The 13679-nt window shown below is 30.7% G+C and overlaps 1 protein-coding gene across 1 annotated transcript in view; it reads right to left on the bottom strand.

The window, feature by feature from the left end:
• Window positions 1–13679, bottom strand: part of LOC142317857 (suppressor of lurcher protein 1-like) — a 545965-nt gene that overhangs the window by 495539 nt on the left and 36747 nt on the right. Inside the window, exon 2 of the mRNA XM_075354406.1 lies at window positions 12913–13093. Within this exon, the coding sequence (XP_075210521.1) occupies window positions 12913–13093 (181 nt within the window). The remainder of the gene's footprint in view (window positions 1–12912; window positions 13094–13679) is intronic.

The following is a 13679-nucleotide window of genomic DNA, read 5'->3' as shown; positions in this document are numbered from 1 at the left end:
CACTGTTAGTTCCTCTTACCACCCTCTGACACTCTTGCCTGTAGTAGGTAAGGTTTTCGAGAAGGACTTGTACATCCGCATTAACAGTAGATTAACTTCTAACCATTTGATGGACGACCAGTATGGTTTCCGCTCCGGCAAGGGCACAGAGGACGCGCTTCTTAGGGTCATGTATTTGCCTTCAGCCAGCGAGTGCAAGTATGTACTCGATGTCTTTTTGGGCATATCCGGGGCGTTCAAAAACTTCTGGTGGCCCTCTGCCTTGTTTCAACTGCAGCAGCATGGTTGCACGCTAAATGAGATCAGAACTCTCTCGAGTTACTTCAGCGACAGAACTGTCGTCCTTCGTGATGACAGTCCGAAGGTAGGAAAGACTCCGGCTAAAGGTTGTCCACAGGGCAGGACACTCGTCTGGATCGTTGAGTTCGATTCTCTCATGCGATTGCGAATGCCCAGTGGCTGTCGCATCGTGGCTATGTCGACGTTGGGCTGCTGCTGGTCGAGGGCAATTTGCCTGCCGAGATAGAGCTCAGAGAAATCAGACATGTAAGGTATTAAGGTTGTGACTTCAGCATAAGATGGTTTTCAGTGCGGAGAAAACCACTATGTTGTTTTTGAAGGGTGGCCTAGCTGCAACGCATCATCCGCGGGTTGTGATTGACGGCCTTCCGATTTGGTATGTTACCATTCAGAATTATCTGGGTGTTATCCTTGATGAGAAACTACAATTCAAGGAACATCTCCAGTTTGTAGCGAAGAAGCCCATCGATGCTTTCTTCGGTGTCCGTAGAGTCATTCATCCCGATTGGGGGTTGAACTATCGTACCATGCGTATTCTTTACAAAGGTGTCTGTGAGGCCCTAATGTTGTACACATTCTCCGTCTGGGCTGATCCTTTACAATTCCAATGTTATAGGGATATTCTTTTCCGAGCCCAGCGTCTTCTACTGTTAGTTGTTGTTGGTGGCTACAGAACTGTCTCGAGGGAGGCAGTAACTGTGATCGCCGTCAACCCCTTGTCATTTCGGCTACGGAACGTAGCCAGCTGTATATTTCCAAGAACGGAGGCCTTCTAACATCAGGGCGTATGCGAGAAATTGAAGACCAAAGTTTTGACTCTTGGCAAGCTAGGTGGAACGATTTATGTACTGGTCGATACACGCATGGTATTTTTCCGAATGTAAGGGAGTTGCAAGCTATTAGCTGGGTTTCCCCCAACCACATATTACTCAATTTCTTTCAGGATATGGTCCTTTTAGGAATATTTTGGCTAGGTTTAAGTTGGTTAACTCCGGCTTGTATCCAAACTGTAAAGTCGTTGACACGGCGGACCATGACCTGTGTGTCTGTCCCCGGTACGAAGCTGAGCGTACCAAAGTTTTTAGGGAACTTGAGAGAGTAAATTCCTTGCGAGTTCTCCACTTGACTCTCAGAGATTGGGCAATTGTTGCTGGCTTCCTTCGATTCTTCGCCCTACGCAGGACGGTCGAGTGGTCTAGTAGAGTAGGAACCCGGGTGGCTCGGATCCGTCTGGACAGTTTGACTGGCTGAAGGTAGGCGATTTTGCCGCGAGTCACGGTTTGTTAGACAAGAGATGATTATAATTTGCAGAAGCTGTCGGTGAAACAGCGACTGTACTGGCGATGGCCATGGGATACCATGCAGCATTGAGGAGTAGTAGCGTTTTGATGAGGGCAGATTAGAATGAGCAAACGACACTGTCGGCGGGATGGCAACTGCACTGGCGAGGGTAAGGAATACCACACAGCCGTGAGGTGTAGAGGTATCTCGACGATGTTTTATGAGGTGAATGTCACGCGGGGATCAGAGAGATACGATGTAGGACATTCAAGATATCCGGATGAGGCCTACAGCAAAGGCAAAAGCTGATTAATAAATCACCGATGTAAATGTCTATTGAGGCATTTACATCGGTGTCATGCTCACGAGGCCAGGCTTATTACTATTAGATGTAAAAATACAGAGGACTATAGATGACTCCCGTTAAAGACCAATAGGGCTATACCGGGGTGGCGGTGTGACGACCAGAACGTCACTAGGCGGGTGTCTTTCCCTAAGGTTTTGGGATGAAACATTGTTGGTGGTGACTGGAATGTAGCCACTTCAGCAGCTGGTGGCGGCTCGTGCGAAAATTTATCAGGGTGTATCTAAGAACGATGCCAACACAACTGTCTGCAGGGATTGGGAAGCCAGGTGAGATGCATCCAGGAAAGGGAGATGGGCGCAATGTTTAATCGCGCACATTGAGCCGTGGGCCGTGAGGAAGTTTGGAGATCTGGATTCTCGCTGACACAATTCCTGACCGGCCAAGGGGTCTTTCGTACGTACCTGTCTGGACGAAGAAGAGCTAAACATCCCTTCTGCCCTACTGTCGGGAGTTGGCCACGTCATCAGAACACCTGATATTCCAGTGCCCGCGGTGGGACGAGGAACGCCGCGGGCACTGGAATGCCCGCGGCGTTCCAGAGACTACAAAAAAACAGAGACTTTAAAATTACACGGCAACATTGTAAACATTTCTTTTTTCAAATGCACTGCAATCGAGAATCAATAAAAATAATGCAAAATATTCCTTTTTTTCATTTTTATTTCCTGAGGCCGGTTTTATTTGGCACATTCTTTATTATTGGGTGATTTGATATCATACAGCAGTGAAGAGCGCGTGATTTTACTTCAACTACACTATTGCTACAGTCATGCTCAAATAACACCAAATTTGACCTGCGGCACGAATATTTCCGTGACCCTTAAGTCACGAAATATTCCCTCACATACAGTATTTCATAATCAGAAAATAATTTTTATTTTTTTGACGTTTCTTAGAATAAGCGTTTTAGAAAGATCTATTCATACTTTATTTTAACAAACTAATGTTAGTTGAATTTTGTAGGCTAATTTAGTTTATTTTTTGTAAAGAGACTTTAATATATTATTAAGAGTAGGCTAAACTATATACTGTTTACTAATATTGATTTTCTTTGTATACGTTCATAGAGGTTGTTCATCTTTAAATTTTCTTAATCCAATATGAAACCAGCGACATAATGCTATTACACATAAGGGCACTTGGATGAACCTTAGTATAGCGCGTTTGAAATTCAAGTTGGACGAAGTCACCTTTCACAGACCCCGGGAGAGAATCCCCTGCAACCTCCTATCCCAGTCATACTTCACCCTTTACCCGTATCATGAACTCCCTTCCTTGCTAGCAGCTTCCTTTGCGTGACTATGCACATTTCTACCAACATCGTACCCTTTGCATTTTTATTACTTTTTTAGACCCTTTTCTTTTTTCCTCTTCTTTTGTTTCACATTTATCTTGAAAACGGGCCTTTTTTCTTCATTTCTTTTATGGACGATAAAGAAATGTAAATTCATAGTTTATGTAAGAACCACACCAATTTTAAAAAAAAAAAATATCTTATCTTTAAATTTATGAGTAAACACGTTTATTTCTATGCTGTTAAAAACTATTATTCTTAGCAAACACAACTTTTTTTTTCGTAGTTTCTTTCACGCTAGATTTTATAATGTATAATATTATTATTAAAAGATTCTTTAAGAAGATAAATTAAAATATTAATTTATTTTGCAGTCTAATAATGTTTATTTTTCAATTAAGGTGGTTGTAAATATTATTTCTGGCTCGCTAACGCTTTTGTGGAACGAATAAAATTTATTATTCATGATTACAATCACCCAAATTTTTTATAAAAGTTGCATTTTTCCTGATTAAAAACAATGTTACTTTTTTCTTTAACGTGTTATATAATATTCAAATCTTAAAGAGTTAATAAATTTTAATTCTCCATTAAATTCATGAACGAGATCAATACAATCATTTTTAAGATGGTTTTAATCAAATAATAAAAATTATTAAATACATTCATATAACAACTAAAACAATATATATGATTTCATTATATCTGTAAAGTATGTAATATGTATTTTTTGAGAGGTAAAGCTAGCCATTTATTGCACTCAATTTTTTCATAAAGTAAAAAATCTCATTTTTAAAAATAAAAACTTAATTTTATTAACAATTGTTATTACAATGATTTACTAATTTATGGTGAAGTTGTAGCTTCTCTAAAACTAATATGCAAGGTTCTAGCTTTAAATATCAATCTGCGTTACAATATTTTCACAAGTCACAAATTCAGCTTCCTATAAAAAAAAGAGATTCGCTTAATCATCAGCCTGTCTGGAGAATTTTAAATAAATATTTTTAGGTTATTCTATTGAGTTATTTCTGATATAAAAAGATTTTATTACGGCTTCTTTGAAAAGGTAAAAAGGTAAAATATTAGGAGTACCAAATATTAAGGTAACTTCACGAGTACATAAAATTTTAAAAGATTTTTTACTTAGGATTACAGATGTATTATTAAAATCAGAAAAATTCACTTCGAAACGCTTCTTATTGATGTCAATTAAATATGTGAACGACCGATACATCATTACATTAATTAACTTTTGTATCTTACAATTCTTCCTTTATTTTTACTTTAATAAATTTTTTCTGTTTTGATTATAGAAGATAATTTTTTATAGGAATAATGTACTGTTTTTCAATTAAAAGGGAATTTTTCCTTTAAGCTACCTCTCTTTTTTCTGTTCAGCCACAGGCACCACCGTAAGGTATTACTTCAGAGGATGAATGAGGATGATATGTATGAATGTAAGATATCTTGCATAGTCTTAGTTCGATCATTTTTGTGATGTGTGATTAATTGAAACCCAACCACCAAAGAACACCGGTATCCGTGATCTAGTGTTCAAATCCGTATGATAGTACTAGGGTTTGAACCTTAGAACTTTGTCTTCGAGATCAGCTGATTTGCGATGTCGCGTTCACCACTATACCTTTAAACTACCTGCTGTAGTATTTATTGTTGTTCTGTTACACGTACATCATTTATCAAGAGAACTAATCAAGTAATATTAAATGAAATAACCATTTTCCTTATCCTTAAAGGAGTGAATATGCAACTTGTAGAATTGAATATTACCTTTTAATAGCAAGCTTTGAATAAAGATGTTCAGTGTATATTATCTCAGGAAAGAAGGTGACACGAAACTACTTCCCTCACAATTTTACCAAATCAAATTGATAAGGGATGCTTCTTATTCTTTTGTGTGGTAAATCTATTTTTTTTAGTTACTAGTCGTTTTTTACAGCATATTTTTAGTCGAGTACTCATAATTTACGTACATACAAATTAAAATTATTTAACAAATCTTTTATTGAATAAATCAATTGATTTTTCCTATTTTAAAATACCTTTATTTTAGGTATTAATAATGCCTACGTCAAGAATTAGGAAAATACTAATTAGCCTTCTTTCAGCTTTGATTTAATCACATACATCATTTGAAAATTATTTGTTAACAAAGTATTAATTAATATTTTACTAGTACAATAAAGCGATTATTTTTAAAATTATTATAAGGATTTGACAGTAAATCATTTGTTATTCGCATTATTATAAAAATACATTAATCAGCAGTATATATAATGATGTTTATAGATTTGCAGAAAATATAAATTACAAAATTATAAAAACCTAAAAAAAGAAATATAATACTTATTACCTTAATAAATAAGAAAAAAGAAAAAGAATTTTACAAAGGAAATTTATTAAGAAAAAAGTTTAAAGAAAAACTAGATAAATTACATAAAAACTAAAAAAAAAAAAAAAAAAAAAAAAGCAATAACCGTGAATAAACTTGTAGTTGAAACAGTATAAAAGTGAATATTAAATTTAAATAAAGCTACATAAGTACTTCAGTTTTGAATCTTTTAAACTTCCTTTACTCCTTTTAAACTTCTAAAGTTGTTTTATACAGTACATTTCCTCACAAATTTAACTTCACATAAGTGAAAAGTCATGGGTCAGTGACTTAAATATACACATTTTCCGAAAAACGGATACAAGTACGATAATATAAATTTTGTTATATGTACTGTTTTCATTGTATAATTTTTATTTTTTAATATTCACATTTTATTATAAAATTTAGGAAATTATAAAAATGAATTAAAAATATGGTTACGAGTAGTTAAAATAATGTATATTACTGACTTGATTAAATAAATTATTCCCGTAGTATTGAGAAAAAAAATTACTCTATTAATTTAATATCATTTCATTATACATTTCCGTTCAGTATTATTTAAATATCTCATTAACAAAAACCCTTTTCTTGCTTCATTAACATTGAACGACTTTGTAAAATATTTGTTTTTTTTTGTATTTACTTATTACTTTTCAAACTATAACCTTAATACTTTCACTATATAACGAAAGGGGTGAAGTTAGTAACATAAACATATGTACTAAACATAATCTTGATATAAAAAAAATATTGAAGGATAAGAACATTATGAAACGGTTGGGCCCTAATTTTAAGCTGGGTAATGAAATTAAATTACCCATTTTCTAATTAAGTTTATACAAAAATTCTATTGATAAATAAGAAATTTTTGATTTTATAAGGTTTGAACAAATTATGTAAATAACGCAGTAGGGTAAAGCAATTGTAACGACACTTTTTTTTCACGGACAGAATTTGAGAACATCCTCATTTCCTTCTTTGATAAGATATATATAGTATAACAATTCTCATTTAGAACACAAAGTAACCTCCTTTTCCTAACCAAAATAGCTTTGAAAATAGGTAAATAATTGAGAAATAGTTCACTGTTGACAAAGAAGTTATTAATTTACATGAAAATATTGTAGTGCATAAAGATTTATAAACAACATTTTGCACATCCGAAGCATTTTTGTTTATCAAAAGAATAATACAAAGGAAAAACCAATCCTTAATAAATCTTTTTTTCTTATTCTTCATAAGATAATAATTTCTATTATATTTTCTGCAAAGATTACTCTAGTTTTTATATTTAGTACTGCTTACCTTTCTTAGCTTAATTATTTTATCTCTTGTAGACGCGTTTTGGAGCCTCTATGTTGTCAAAAATGTTGTACTCATAAGTACAATAAGTACTTTTAAATACGTTTTGACAATCAAGAGGATCAGAGATCCTCTTGATTGAGGATCTCACGCGGCAAGAGATAAAAGAAAGAAGCTAAGAATGGTAAGCAGTACTAAACATAGAACTCTTTTTGTATTGTAAGGTGCTTGTGCAAACTATTTTTTTAAATTAACTACGAGAACTAGCAAAGTAAACTATTTACTTTATACCTGAAATAGAAAGAACATTTTGTAAAATAAACTATATTAAATTACAAAATAAAAGTGACTCAAATTTCATAGAACTAGTATATAATTTGGTAGTGGTGATGAGTAAATTAACTCTGAACTCAATTAAAAAATACTTGCCTATGCTTTTAAAAGGCTTAGAAAAAGATTAAAATAAAATAAAACAAAGTAGAAATTGTAAGGTACAGAATACAATGAGTTTTTTATAGACTTTCTAGAAAAGTAATAGCGATACCACTCACAGGAGTATTTATCAAAACAATCTAATAATTATTTATATTACTGAAACATAATAAATGCTTAATTCGAGTATTTAGCGTTATTTAAAATTAAATGTAATTAATATGTACGAATAAGTACTCGTACAGACTTATGGTACATATTATACGTTTCAGTGTTAACAAAACTTGTTACATTTGTTTTCATACAATTATTTAGAAATACAATCTATTCGTAAAGTAAATCTGTGATGCTTACACGTAAAATCAAGTTACATTAAATAGGTAAATTACTTAATCTCCTCTGTGATTATTCTCGAAAAAACACTTCGAATACAAAGGATTTAGGGTTAAAATAAAGAAAGAGAGTTTGAAAAACCTCTTGTTTTGTCTTGATTTTCTAAAATTAATACAGAAAATCTGATATGAATACCATATGCTTCCTTGTACGCCTATTGAATTACATACATTTTTTATTACATATTTTTTATTTTATATATTTTTTTTTGTTATTGTTCAATTGTTATTTATTTTAAAATCTTTTTACAGTCAGAGGTTAATAAATCAATATATTTAAATTAAAAAAAATTTTAAAAAAACGGTAACGAAGTTGGATTCGAGCCGATATGCCTCCAAAAATACATTCAAAAATGTCCAAAAATTGAGGATTTGAGCTTTCTTGAGCACTTTTGGTCAAGTTGATTGCAATCAAAAAGGTAGGTGCACAAATATATGTTAAAACAAATCCAAAATTTTAACATTCTACGACTAATCGTTTTTGAGTTATGTGATACATACGTACAGACGTCAGGCCGAAAATGGATTCAGGGATGGTCAAAATGGATATTTCCGCTGAAATTTGAAAACAAAAATTTGTCGCGATTATACTTCCTTGTGTTTAAATTTTGTTGAACATAAATTTCCTTGCTCCTTAAATTCGTAAACCAGCTGATAGTGTTTCTTTAACTGATATCTGTTTATTTGTTCTGTTTACGTCCTTGTAGAAAGTAAAGGAAGTATTGTGTGGGAAAAATTTCCGTTTTCAGATTTCAACGGAAGTAATTATTTTGACCATCCCTGAATTCATTTTGACTAGTTTCGGCCTGACGTCTGTACGAACGTACGAATGTAACCCGCATAATTTAAAAACGATTAGTCGTAGGATGTTGAAATTTTGGATTTAGGACTATTGTAACATCTAGTTGTGCACCTCCCGATTTGATTACAGTCGACTGAACCAAAATTGTCCAAAAAAGCTCAAAATCCAAAACAAAAAGTGATTTGGACTTTTTCTTAACTGCAGTATAAGTCCTGATTGAGAGCTTTTCAACGATATATCTTAAGTGGTACTTATTTTCATTGGTTCCAGATTTATAGGAAAATGAGATTTTAATTAATTAAATATTTGGATCATAGAAGGGGAAAGCATATCGGTTCGAATCAGACTTCATCTCCTTTTTTTAACTTTTATTTATTTAAATATATCTATTTATTAATAATTATTAACCTCTGATTGTAAAACAAAATTACGATAAATAATAACAATAAAAAAAAAATATGAAAAAATATCATAAATTATTAGTGATATAAAATTTTATGTACTTTTCATCTTAAAAAAAAATGTGTTTTTTTAATTTAATAGGAGTACAAGGAAGTTATGTGGTGCCCAGAACAGATTTTTCTTTGGTAAAATAATATTAAAAAGGATTTTAAAGACTTTTAGCAAAATATTAGATTTTTAAAGAATACATTATTGTTACATAATATATTATTTGAGATTCTAAGTACTTGAGAATTATATATCTTTAATCAGGAACAGAAAAGTACAGTAGTAGAACCTTAAAAATCATTCTGTTCACACTCTCAACATTTGATGTAATCATGTAACCGATTACATTATTTTTGCGTATTATATTTGTTAGTTCATGTTGTATTTAAATGTTTAAAAAATAAATACGCATTTGTTTATTATCACCATTAAAATATTTATGTGATTTACAATTAAAAATGGTTAATTTAATTTTACTACATACCTTGTAGAATTATGGGTGTGTTTTTATTAATTTTTTTAGAATTAAGTGTTTTTCTGTCAGTACCTGAGTTACCAATCTCAACAGCATCTTTCGTAGGAATTTCATCAAATTATTATTAGTCAAATATTTGCGTATTGCGTATTCAAAATAATCCTGTTTTTATTTGGGTTGCCTTGTGCTTTAACAAGGCAACCCAAATGAATGACAACACCTTTTAATAAATATAATATATAATTTTGTTACGTTATTTTTTAATGGAAATAAAGTTTGCCAGTTAGGTATGTCGATTATATTTGATCATCCACAAAAATGCCAACTAGATTGTTTGGATGTGCAATCTTTTGGTGGATCTCTAGTGAATTAAAGGGAAGAAGGAAGCCTTTTAGCAATTTTATAATTATCTTAAAACTATGTTCAACTCATTTCTTTCTTCCAGAATAACAATTTATTATTCATAAACACAAAATTACTTTGAAATAAATATTAGTATTAATATCTGATGCAAAAACTACTTTGGAGTTGACAGGCGTTGATAATACAGTTACATATAATTAAAAAAAAAAAAAAAAAAAAAATATTTATATATATATATATATATATATATATATATATAGTTATATATATTTCTTGTGCAGTTCTACGCAAGAAAACCGACTTTTCATTCTCATGCCCTCATTATTTCTCAGAAACGCACTTTTTTCAGAGTACTACTCGCTAAGTACGTTTAATTAATCAGTATACTCAACACACAAGTTTCAACTCACTCATCATTGTGATCCACTGCATAAGTGCGTACAAAATATACACCACTACACAGTCAACATAACCACAAATTTTTGTTAGACCTTAAATTGAGCGTAACTCAAGAACGACTAAACCTATATTCATTTCTCCACATACCTCAAAACCTAGAGAAAATTCATTTTCACCACCCATTCCTACCATAGGATTGAAAGTAATACTATATTTCTTTTTGAAAAACCGGTAAAAATAAAGAAATGAAAAAGAATTTTAAATTTGTGATTTTATGGAAATCCTTGTTGATGAGCCTGGATAGGTTTTTATTTACCTTATTATTTACTAACTGTTAAATGAGTGTAAATAAAAAAAAAATTCTAATAGAATCTTCCATAAAATTGTAAAAGTATTCCTGATTTTATTGAATGAAATTCAAGATCATAAGAAATATCGTCAAAGACCTGTGATTCAACAAAAACCAACGAATAAACTTTTTTTGAAGATATCGATATTCTGAGATTAAGATTAAAATGTGTTTAAAAAGATTAGATTAGATTAAAAAGATTCAGTGAAGTATATCATTGGAAGCTCCATATCATTCCGGATATTTGACCATAAATTTCTTATACAATATAAATAACTATTTTAACTAGACTAAAACTAGATAGGATTAAAATTCAAAATAGAAAAAAGCCATGGATGACGGATGACATTCTAAATAAAATAAAGTATAGAGACAGACTGTTTAAAAAATGGAAAAAGCACCAGCTAACCTGGAAAATCAAAAAGATTACGTATTGTATAGAAATAAAATTAATATTGAAATACGAAAAGCGAAGGAGAAGTATTTTAATGATCAATTTAAAAATTTTAAAAAGAATGATATTAAGGGGGTAACTGGAAACTACTTAACTCTTTGATGGGGTTACCTTCTAAGCGTAACTTAGACGATATTAGCCGTACATCTAATGACGTGGGTAAGGTCGCTGCAGCCATTATCGGTTAACACTTTGTAACTTCAGTAGATAATATTAAACATAATTGTATACATAAGTTCTTGAAATTCACGGGTGGCAATTGCATGCAGCTTGTGTCTTTTCATTTACCTTCAAGTTCTCCTAAACAAATAGAAAAATAATTTCATCTATGAATGATAAAAAATCGCCAGGTGTAGATGGCATACGGATCAAAGATTTGAAATATGTTGTTAATAAAGTCAGCCCTTTAATTTCAATTATAGTAAACAATATAATTAAATCAAGGAGGGTTCCTGATCTACTGAAGATGTCTATTGTTAGACCTATCTATAAAGCTGGTTCTTTTAAAAATTTAAATAATTATCTTCCAATTTCTATACTGTCATGTATCGAAAATGTTTTTGAACGGTATGTCTCTATGCATGTTACTAAGTACCTTGATAATAACAAATTAATCAGTGAAACTCAATAAGGTTTCAGAAAGGTGATTGGGACTAATGATGCTATAAATGATCAGCCGCAGAATATCTCATAAATAAAATAAATTTAATACAAAATAGGGTCCTCAAAGATATTACTCGTTATGATTCTGATAACAGTTATGACACCAATTTAAATAATCTTACAAGGTTTCTGTCAGCTAGAGGTCTATTAAAATTCTTAATTATTTTTAAGAACTTTTACAACAGTGAATGTAGAACGGTAAATGTAGAAAGTGGATACAATTTGGGAGCAATTAGCTTTATTACAGGTAGATATAATAATTCTTATGGTAAACGATTAAAGAAGTATGTTGTTCCTGCTTAGTTAATTCTTTACCGAATCCCTCAATAATGTAAAAATGAAAAAAAAATGATTTAAAAAAACTTCTCATTGAGTGGGCATTAACTATAACGTAATAGGTACTAACAGGATTCATGTTGGATTTATACTGGCAGTCCAGACAATTATAACATGATTATAGTTATTATTTTAATGTTAATAATTATTATAAATCAATAAATAATGTATTGTTGAATGGTTAAAGCCTAGTTATTTATTTTCTTTATGTAATTGTTGCAACAAGATATTAATTGTGTAATTAGTTATTGTAATTAAGTATAGTTTGGTTTCTTGAATATAGTTTTAGTTACTAAATCTAATACATAACAAATATTAAAGAAATAATTTGTTCATTAGTTTTTAAATATATAGTTTAATTTTTTTAAATTAATTTTTATAATTGTACTACTATTATAACTATTGAAACTATTATAACTATTATAAAAACTAATAATATCTTTAGTTGTTACATAAAATTGGTTATTGCATTAACCACTTAATAATGTAATAATAATTCTTTAGTATATCTGTCGACAGACTTGGTCTGACGGATGATCATGTAAGTTTTAAATTGTAAATAAATATATAAATAAATAAAATAAACAAAACGTCACAGTGAACAAGACTGTTCATTTCACTTTCAGATTTCCTAGTATTATAGAATTTTTTAATATTTTTTTTAATGTATGTTGTGTAGATATGTTTGTTTTTTTTATTGATATAACATAAGCTGATCATATTTATCATTAGTTTAACTTTAAACATTTGTTTATTTACAGCCCAATGAAAAACAATTAATTATTATAAATACCAATAATTAAAACAGTTTAACAATAAAAAATATAATTACGTATAATAATTTGGAACACTTACTCTAAATGAGGTTTGTGAATATCAAAATCTGTAAACTTAATCTCGATAATTTCGTCTTTTCCAGCTATAAAGGTGTATAATAAGCAATCAATATCTGACGAATATGGTTTGGGATAATCTGGACTACTGAATATTCCCACTTCTTTCCCGTAAGTTCCAGAATAAACCAAGCACTCACAACCTGCAAACAAATGAATAAATTTTAATTGTAACAATATTAACCATAACATCATATTTAATGCTATGCTAATTTATTACTAAAAATTGACAATCACGAATGTAACTCTGCTTAAAACCTACAGACATATATTTAATTAAAATATACTATTATCTCAGTGCTTAGTTACAGATTAGTATAAATAAAATCTTTTTTTAAATCGGTAAGAAAAATCAAAGGACAGAATTTATCAGTATAAAAACACATGTAAGAGTAATAAGTATATCTCTTGTTCTACGTTACGTTCGGAAATTTGCTATGCACTAAATTATGGAATATAATGAAGAAACTTCCTTAATTATTACTTTGTATTTTTATTTCAGTATTCTATAGAAACGGATATTATAATAACTACAATATTCTAAAACAGGGGTTGAAAATGACCTCCTCCAATATTAATACAACATTGCATACGCTTCAATTTGTTTAAAACGCTTTAACCATGTGATGTACTGGAATGTCTCGTTTGTATTCCGTTACTGCGGATTTTAGTTCATCAATTGTGCGTAGTTTGTTGCGATACACTATTTTTTTGGCTGCTTCCCATACA

The sequence above is a fragment of the Lycorma delicatula genome, chromosome 1 (assembly GCF_047948215.1).
Source record: "Lycorma delicatula isolate Av1 chromosome 1, ASM4794821v1, whole genome shotgun sequence".
Lineage (NCBI taxonomy): Eukaryota > Metazoa > Arthropoda > Insecta > Hemiptera > Fulgoridae > Lycorma > Lycorma delicatula.
This window is presented reverse-complemented; position numbering and strand designations above follow the sequence as displayed.